This window comes from Anarrhichthys ocellatus, unplaced genomic scaffold (genome assembly GCF_004355925.1).
Source record: "Anarrhichthys ocellatus isolate YVR2014 unplaced genomic scaffold, GSC_Weel_1.0 scaffold11, whole genome shotgun sequence".
Classification (NCBI taxonomy): domain Eukaryota; kingdom Metazoa; phylum Chordata; class Actinopteri; order Perciformes; family Anarhichadidae; genus Anarrhichthys; species Anarrhichthys ocellatus.
In genome coordinates, this window is record NW_022280041.1 from 1,001,927 (window position 1) to 1,012,355 (window position 10,429).

At 44.1% G+C, this 10,429-nt stretch overlaps 1 protein-coding gene across 3 annotated transcripts in view; it reads right to left on the reverse strand.

The window, feature by feature from the left end:
- The window catches only part of nhsl2 (NHS-like 2), a 99,047-nt gene that overhangs the window by 35,312 nt on the left and 53,306 nt on the right, over positions 1–10,429 (reverse strand). For all 3 annotated transcript variants that reach the window (XM_031851214.1, XM_031851216.1, XM_031851217.1), the window contains exon 2: positions 3,089–3,361. In XM_031851214.1, coding sequence (XP_031707074.1) covers positions 3,089–3,361 — 273 coding nt within the window. The remainder of the gene's footprint in view (positions 1–3,088; positions 3,362–10,429) is intronic.

Sequence of the window (10,429 nt, forward strand, 5' to 3'; positions counted from 1 at the left end):
CAGAGAAAATCAAGACCACAGAGAGAAAGACGTGATGCCCCAAAGCGGCTCGGGGTTCAGAGGTTTAACCGAAGCAGTGGCAGACCGTGAAGCCTTTTCTGTCACAGCGTTTTATGGAAGTTTCTTTAAAGACAATGAGAGACAACATATTCTATCATTTAGTCTGGAGGACTTGTTGAATGGGGCGAGTTAATTATAATTGAAGACTAAAATTAAAGTAAATGTGCACACATGAATCCAATCAGGAGTAGAAAAAGAGGCGCAAAACCGTCCCTCGTATGGAGAGAACCTGCATACTGATCGCTCTATGGTGGCGTGTTGAAGACGAGAGCACCAGAACACTGGCCGGGATTTCACTGTTGCCCACTTAGGGAGCCACGGTGAAATAAATCTCACACAAATCTCGGGCAGAAGACGTGGCAGATCCGTCTAACACCGGAGGACGGCAGCCAGCTTCATAAATATGGAGGGCAGAGTGTGTTGAGGAGCGGGGAAGGAGGATGAATATTTTACCAAGCCGAAGCCAGTGCGAGACCGATGCCGAGGATGGCCAGAGAGAGAGAGAGAGAGAGAGAGAGAGAGAGAGAGAGAGAGTACAGCTGGTTGCTTCAGTGTTATATAACACACACACCCAAGCAGATGGACACACACAACACAAACGGACACTGGTGTACAAACTGGAAACACACATGGGACCCGACAGTGGGAAGCGCAGCGAAACGTGCGCAGTAATAAAAAAGCAGAGTGACAAAAGAAATTAAACACAAACGACAGAAAAGATGAATGACCACACATATTCTGTAAATCACACACACACACACACACAGGCTTGTAGCTGCTGTCCACCCATGACTGCATTCATCCATCTTATTTTCATGGTACACAAAATGCCAGCCCGTCTGAGACAATAACTGGCTTGATGCACACGTGAGAAACACGGGCGTGCAGAGAGAGATGTAGGCCCTGTAGCTCAATGCTAAAGGGAGAGGAAGTCTCATTATCAATGAAAAATACAACACATCTCCCAAAACCAACAGGGTTTAACATATAAGGTGGTCTCACAACAAGCCAAACATGAAGATCAGAAGACTAGTGAAGCGACCGTTTGTATGAGAAGTAGCTTCATTTGCAAAACACCATTATTGACCACGTGTCATGCCTAAGGTGCACATTAATTGCATGAGTTATTAAGCCGCTTAGACGACTATTTCAATAATTAGTTGCAGCACAGACAGAAACGGAAAGTTTTCTCGCTAATCATCTCCTTCAACCGACAGTTTAGTGAGTGTAAAATAATCTGCACACAGCTCAGCCGCCACTCAAGGTATCAACAAGTACAAGGTCTCTACAGCGAGCACAGATTACTGTCAAGAGGCCACACCAAAAGAAAAATATTGAATTTTTCATTGAATCAATTTGAGGGCAACTGTCTGTATGCTATGACCAAATCGGTCTCACTCCAAACTCGTCAAATACCGACAGTTGGTCAGTCTCCATCAGCGTCCGATACCGACGCACGGAGGCGCCCTTTAGCTTCTATATGAGATGCACCGGGCTTTGAAATAACTGATGTAAACACACCTGCTATCATCATTAAAATAGAGAGAGAGGCCACGCAGGGCAGGTGGCTCAAACGAACACGGGACTGTCAGCCAGGAGACCGCTGCTCTTGTCCTAATTGAAACTTAAAAGTGTCGTCAAGCACTCTTCTTTTACCTCCTGACCCCAACGAAGTGGTTTGGTTGCTTTGACCTCAACCTTCCTCTGAAGACGGAAGTTTATTTTGAAAAGCCACTCTGCGTGTAACGATCGAAAACGATGACATCGTCCCTGATAGCTCCAAAACTGACGCTTGAATCTTGGGGCCACCAACTATTTGACGGAAGTGAGGATGTGACCCATTTTTAAAGATTTACATTTTCAGTGGGAGCCAATGGGCTTCGGTGCTGAATGCCACAAGGGGTAGAGGAGTCAGAAGGTATTACGGGACGGACGAATACTTTATTGGTTCTGCTTGTTACATGAAGCCTTATTCTTTAAACCCCGAAGAGAGATATACAATATCTCCAAAAGCATAATAATGGAAACGCACGAACCTGGAAACGCAACGTGTTCATTCGTTCATTCACTCCCTCAGGTGTTCAAAGTTCTGAATCAACCCCCCCTTGTTCGTTAAGCTAAAAACCCATCGTTTAGATGGAAGAGCCGGGCAAAGGGCGAGACAGCATGAGTCACACAGGGAGAGAGAGAGAGAGAGAGAGAGAGAGAGAGAGAGAGAGAGAGAGAGGCATCTAGCTGAAAGAAAAACAGTTATACCTGAGAACAAATGGAAACCCTAGTTCCCTTGAGGGCTAATTTGCACACACACACACACACACACACACACACACACACACAAACACACACACACACACACACACACACACAGAGGTTGAACACTACAAAGCAAGAGACTGATATGGAAATGAGAATGACAGCATTCCACCTTAAAAAACAAAAACAAGGTAACCTCTAACTATAAACTAAAATGTAAACAGATGTCTTTGAATGCCTCTTTCTTCACACACACACACACGTAGAAATATAAACCCACACACACACACACACAAGCACCCAATCAAGCACATCCACAGCGCTCATCGTATTCAATGCACACGCGCAAAATCACGACTACCACCTTAAATAACAACGCTGCAAGGTGAATTGAGTGAGCTAACACGCACGCTCACACACCCTTCAGTACAATATCAACACAAGATAGCGAGGGAAATGGAACACACACACACACACACACACACACACGCCCTCTCACGCAGCATATCTGCATGCTAAAACACACACACACACCTTTAAGTCGACCGATACACACCCATATTAACGCAGTCCAACGCCACACACACGCGTGTAAACACTCTCCCAACCCGCCCCCGCTTCTGCCTCCACGCCTTTCCCACCCACTCAAACACAGACACACTCTCGCCCACACACACACACACACACACACACACACTCCATCCATCCATGCATCCAATCCCCCCCCCCTCTCTCTCCCTCTTTCTTTATATCCTCCCTCTCCATCCACCCTTACCTTGCAGCAGGCTCTGGAGGTTGAGCTGCGCCTGCTGGTGCAGCTCCTCGACACACTCCGGCCTGCTCCACGAGCCGAACACGTTCACGCTCTGTTGCCATGGAGACCTGAAGTGGGCCGCACCACCGATGCCGCCGCCGCCGCTGCTGCTGCTTCCTCCTCCTCCTCCTCCTCCTCCTCCTCCACCGCCGCTGCTGATGCTGTGGTTGCCGTCGCCGTGGATGCTGCTGCTGCCGCCGCGCCTGCCGCTCTCCGCCTCTAGACCGCTGGTGGCTGGAGGACAGAGAGGGAGGGAGGGAGGGAGGGAGGGAGGGACAGAGGGAGAGAGAGAGGGAGGGAATAAATGTTGGGAAGAAGTGATGGATGGGAGGGGAGGAGAAAGGGCAATAAGGACGGGAAATAAGATTATTGAAAGGAAGGAAAAGGAGGGAGAGAAGGGGAAGAAGATAGGACAAGAAGAGGGTGACAGTGAAGAGCGATAGATAGGGGGAGAAAGGGGGGAGAGAGGAGATTAAAGATGAAGGAGGGGGAGAGAAGAAAAGGGGAAATGAGGGGGGACAAAAGAGAGGGATGAGAGGATGTGAAAGTAGATGAGGCAGAGAGGAAATAGAGGAGAAAAGAAGGGATGGAGGGAGGAGGAAGAGAAACCACACGTAAATAAAAATGTATGAATTTGCATAACTAATACCCGGAGACGCAGATTACATAACGCAATGTGTTGTCAGGGAGAACAAGGACCGAGGAAGAAAGGAAGGAGGGAAGGAGGGAAGGATAGAGGGTGTGTGGGGGGGACGGAAAAAAAGTAAAAGAAACAGGGATTAGGGAGAAAACGGAGGAGAGGTAGAGAACAGATTTGGAGGAGACACAGAGAGAGGGAGCGCTTAATTAGGAGGGAAGAAGAATGGGAGGAGAGCGAGATGGAGAGGGAGGAAGGGAGGGGAGAAGGAGGGATTAGGGCAGGGAGGTATGAGAGAGAGGAAATAAGACAAATTGTGATTGTAGCATTAGGGAGAGAAAGAACAACAAGGTCGGGAGGAGGAGGGAAAGAGGGATGACATTTAAAAGGGAGGAGAACGGAGGGATGGAGGCAGAAAGGGGGGAGTAAAGAGGCTGAAAACAGCTCCCCCCCATCAAAACAGACAATCACAACAAATCACTCGGCGCGATATCACAAATGGCCATCCATGAATGAAGGTGTCGCTGTGAATCGGTGTTGACTGAATAATTTGAACACATCCAGCAGCCGATAAAACACGACGAGCGAATGCAGAGCAGTCGATCTGAGCTCGTCGAACGGCTTCAAAAAGAAACGCCACAAACTTTCTGTGAGAACAAAGTCACTGAAATCATCATCTATTATTAGTTCATGATGGTCTACACGAGGTAGTAAGTCACAGAAGCATTACTGCAAACGTGAGGTGAGAATCTGTCCAGTAGGAATGAACAATTCTGCAAAATAACTAACAATGAGACATTAGCTTCTTTTGAGCTTCAACTGCAGAAACATTCTCCTAAGATGATTATTCCTACGATAAAACTTGGATAAGTAAAGTGAAAGATCGTCAGCATATAGATTAAATATCAGTTGTGGGTCTGAGACGGGATACAGATGTTCCCCGGCCATGCAACACTCCAGACTCTGACCTTCGATCACACGTTCATGACACGCTGCTTCCTGCTCTGATCATTGGACCCCAAACGAAACATAACTTCTAGGGAGACTCGAAAGCCTTTTTGTATCGGACTCGGTATGGAAACTCTGACTTGCATTACCTCTGATTAGATAAAGACGCTAAATCTATTTGAGGGGTTAATTAGTCGCCGGTCAGTACAGGAAGTGGCTGAAATATTGAGGAACCAAGACACACACAACAGCATGTTCCTACTAAAGAGTCACGTACCAAATAAGTTAAACAAACAGGATACTAATGTGCATTTCACTCAATCTCCTATCAACATCCATACCAATAAAAAAAGACCGAAACTCTCAGGCCTCAATTTAATTTCTCAATATTTCAATAATATATGATCCTCTGAAGTACTTCGTAGAACATCGGTGGAAAAACAACTCACTGTGAGACAGATCCCTGTTACAGAAATGTCACTTTGTCCATGTCAGAGTGTTCCTGACGCACCAACTACTCAACAAACTGCTTTGGTTGAGCTCCTCAGATAAACACCAAAAAACTCTGTAGGGGGGGGGGAATGTGCAAAAAGTATTTCTTGATTTGAAGTTGAAAAAAAGAGTTTTAATATTTAAAGAACACTCAGTTCCCGGCAGACAGACGCATACAGTGATTCCGCAGCGAATGCACCGGCACTATCGTGTCTTGTTTGCTCTGAAGCAGCCGTCTCTCCTCACAAACCCAGCCGTTACTGTACGGAATCACGATTTCACCCTCCCAGCTACCGGCTTCATCTTCCCTTAAGCTGCTTTCACACAATCGTCTCCCGCCAGAGTAAGAGCGGCTGTTTGTGATACAGAGTTGCATGTCAGTTAGCATCAGAACAAAGCAATCGTGCATGATTTATAAGGTACTGTAGAACAGACATATAATCTCACCATGGAGCCTATGCCGTTTCATTTTGGAGCCTTAAATGCATTTATTTTGACTTAAATCGGGTGCACTTTCTTCTGCATTGTTTCTCTCTGAAGCTAATCTGTGTTTACTGGATGTATGTATTGTGTTGTGAGCCTTGCTGCGAGCTAAATATCCCATTAGGGAACTTGAGTTTGAAGTGGAGGCTCATCCAGCAGATTATACATAGTTTTTTATGTTCTGTCTGTAGAATTTTAAGCAAGGTAAAAAACGTTTTGCACTTGCTTTGTTGTATTTTTTGGGACAATTTCTTTGCGTCCGTTAGGCAACAATAACTTCCAACATACGGCCAAAAATCTTTATGAGCTGCTGTTGTTATTAACTAAATACGTACTTACACAAAATTACAACAAACTGTAGTAATTATGACGGGAACGACGAAGTCGGTGAGGTAGCCGCGGACGGAGGAGGTAAGGTGTACAAATGGGTCAAACGAAGACAGGACTTTCACCAAGGAGACAGCTGTTCATGTCCCTGAGTGAAAGCTAACAAGTTGATAACATTAGAAATGGGTGCACCAGAAATTTTGGAGTTTGGTCCTTTTTGTCAGATGCTGGCTCAAGCTTGAGCATTTTAAGTAAATTGTGTAATATAATAAATCCTTACATTGTGTTAGGAGCTTTGCAAGTTTCAAGTTTTCGAAAGGTTGCACATCGATTGTGGCTACTGGAGATCTCGTCTCCTAACCTTTGCAACCTACAGTAGGCGGGGGAACGATAAATGCTTCAACCACTCAGAGATATTTTCTCCCTAAGAGATGTGATGTGGTGTTTAAGTGCTCACTGGGAACATCTTTTCAAATCGCCAGCTTCCTTTTTTCTCATTGTCTACAACATAAAAAAAGATGCACTCTTCAGATCGGTCAGAGCGAAGTACGTACCTAAACTGGGAACTGAAAAAAATAAAATGTTCCAGCCTTCACAAAAGCAAAGCACGTCAGGTTTTCTGTACATACAAATAGTGGAGCCTAAGGTGTTCAATTCCAGATTAAATGTTTCAATACAGGATGTCAAGACACTGAATTATGGAGGTAGACTAAATTAGTTTTGCAACCTTTTATTAGTGCTTGTTTGTTTATTTTTTGATGGATATTTACAACTAATTAATGTCAGAGTCATTTGTAACAAAAGCCTGAAGGTGCTCTTTAATTAACGTGATTCGGAATACTACGCTTTGCCACCAAACTTCCCAAAAGACACAGTTGAAAACATCTGGAAATGTGTTGTGTTAATTGTACCAACACACGGTTGCAAACTAAAAATGGTTTCTTTAAAAAGTTACAGGTAATATATAGCTTAAATATCAGCCGTTCACAGCTGCTCGATCAATTACGGAGTTTTTAAAATATGCGGGATTTTAAAAAGTTAAATATATGATTTTGTGTGGGTGAGAGTGTGCATTTGTGCGAGTTAGGTAATACGTGCTTAAGTCTTAGAAGCCTCAGGAGTTTCTGAAAATGTGGCACAAATTACACACAATCCAGAGAGAGAGGGGAGATAAGGAGGGACCGTTAACTACCGTACTGTCGTACCATTGAGACGTCGCTGTATCTGTGTCGCTAAGAATCGCTCACTGTTCTCACTGCACATCGACACAGCGAGGAGTCGTCGTCTATCCAACAAGGTTTTTCACAGACTGGAAGCCTCGCGGGAGTCAGGCTCGAGTCCAATGCACACCACCGCTGCTGCAGTGCAAAGGCAGATCATACAGCGCCATTGGAAACCAATTTTAAAGCTCCACAAAGCTGGATGTAAGCAAAACAGGAAAAGTAAAATGGCAGGACTGTTGACTTTGAGTCGTACAGCTCCATGTCTAAGCTGAGACATAAAAGGAAGACATGCTGGCAGAAGACCATAAAAGAAGACAGTCTGTCACTTCATAAAAAGAGAAAATTCAAAGTACAGTGGCCATGATGTGTCAATCAGGGAGCAGGTTCTGAGGATATATGCTGCTTTTGAGTGGTATGATGCTAGAAAATAGGACATTGGTATAAAGTTTCACACCACTGATGACTGAGGGATTCATGACTGTAAAATACTCATAGAAATGTGTTGAGCAATGCAAAATGATCTTGTTTTGCTCTCTCGAGACAAAGGGCAATGACGACAATTGGCTCTGCTGGCAAGCTAACATTAGCTAGTTAGCTATATAAGCAAAAATGGTCACAACCCACCTATTTTTTTTTACAAGTTATCATGACAGATGTAGAGCCTAATGTTTGTAAATGTCAAGAAAATACTAGACACATAAGAAAATAACTGACTCACAGTCTGAACAGTATTGACAGAAGCTAAAACTTTAGCTGACTTAGCTCTGAGCAGCTTGCTAACACCAGTTAGCCTAGCCTCTCTGTCAGCTAAAATGATAACACACACTCCCCCTATCTGGCTGATAGGGGGATTATTTGACTAATAGAGGTGTAACAAAATGACTATCAGGCCAGGGCTGTTCGACGAAAGTTTACATTTAATAAAGTACCTCCAGAGGGAATTGAACCCTAAACCAGCACAGCTGATTGCACCGACAAAAGACCAAATATTATTAGTTGTAGGTTTTCAGTGAAAAATAGTTAAATAAATTGCTTTCTCTGCTTCCTAAACGAGAAGCCAATGTTGTTATTGCTGTTTTTAAACCAGGTAGCTATAGTTGTGTGTTTTGGTCGTGTCTTCACAGTCTCAGCGTCTGAGAGGAATTTTCTAAACATACTTTCAAACCTGATGGACCAGTTTGTTTTGACGGATACGAGAGAGTCTTCAGGGGACGATTTGCTTCCTTTGAGGTTAACAATTAATTCTTGATTTTAAGTTGAGCAGCAGCCGTACACACACACACACACACACACACACATATATACACACATACACAGAGCACGCTCAGTCCTCCTCACTCTTCCTCCCTTATGTAACCGCGGTGACATGAAAAGGAGGGAAGATGGAGGGATTGGAGACACACAAGCCGCTGGGCATCACTGGGCAGATTTAGGAAGAGGAGAAGAAAGAGTAAATGGAAGAGACAGTTCTGGAGAGAAGAGCATTACAGTGACAGGATGGAAGGATTTAAAAAGAATATGGGTCTTTATCAGTAAGAAAGTGATGATTCGTGATTCAGGTAGATGTGACATATTCTTCTTTAACCTGAAGTAGAATTTTCCAGCTGTTACCAATAAAGTAAAGAATCATTCGGGGACAATAAGTGATGCTCATCAAGTAAACACTACAAATCCAAAACACGAGGAAGCATCTCGCCCTCAAATTCACCGTCAACACAGCAGCATTTACAAACTGCAATGTAGACAGGTTGTACAGCAATGTAGTACATATACTGCAATGACAATTAAGAATAACTCTATAGAAACAGACCATCTTCTCTCTGATGGTCTCTTTACTGATGGAGGTCTGATAGAGGACCAGGACTCCACTGAGACTGGTTCAGGACCAGTTTAAAGTTCTTCACAGTCACTTTAAGTAGAAGATGTGAGGGGATCCAGTGCAGTAGAATATGTACAGTACCAGTAATACCAGTGGTACGAGTAGCTAGAGATGATAATGAATCATTACTGGCACCAGTGACAAAACAAGCCGGTGCACCCACTGACCTTCTCCATCATTAAAGCTTTACTTCCAGCTGACACGGAGAAAACACAGGAGTGATACTTGCACTGCGCCCACTCTCACAACAGAGAGAGAGATGCCACACAAAAAACAGTTTCACACCTACTCTTTAGTGACACACATTCCCACATGCATCAGCGAGGTGTTGCATGAAAGTTATTTCTCTCTCTGAGGCCTATTACTAATCCGTTCCCCTCTGTGTGCGTCGGAGTGTCCGCAGGGGGAGGACGCAGATTTAGACAAGCTGTTATCACCGAACACACACACACACACACACACACATACACACTTTATCTCCCACACACACACACACACACACAGGCGTAAAACTCATATTTTTATAGTTTTTGTCACCCACGTACTCGCGCAGGTTTCGTGTTTGCATGGTACAAATACATCCGTGTATCTTTCACACACTTGTGAGGAAAGGTAATGCGGTTGCTACGAGGAGCTATAGCGCCAAGTAGTGACCTGTGTGTGTGTGTGTGTGTGTGTGTTTGTGAATGACAGGCTTATGAGCCACATTAGCCCAATGCTCAGCAGACTCATTTATGTTTGCCTTAAATAATGCTGTCACTGCCCTATAAAAAAAAAGCCAGCTAAAATAAAGTGTGTGTGTGTGTGTGTGTGTGTGTGTGTGTGTGTGTGTGTGTGTGTGTGTGTGTGTGTGTGGGCCGCGCAGTAAACTAGATTTATCGGCCACACTGAGACCCAAACGGAACATTAGCCGTCCTTGTGGGCGTCGTTATCGAAATGAAGCAGGCGTCCTGAGCAGAGACATCATCCGCGCTGACCTTTGTTGTTCGACGCTGATGATATAACGGACCTCCGAGTCGCTTTGCTGTGAATGTCATGAAGCCCACAGATAAAAAAAACTGTGTGAAAGTAAATGCTAAGAAAAAACATGTATTTACTCTTTTTGGGTATCAAAAAACTTGGTGCTACACTAAACACTTGTGTGCATGTTGGCAAAAAATATTAAAATTTTACCACTAAATACTCATGAGATCTGTAACTGGATACATTATCTATATGAATCTACTCTAAATACACGTTTGGTCCAATATTTACTGGTGTTTTAGTCTTAGTTTAGTCCAATATTTACTGGTGTTTTAACCTTAGTTTAGTCC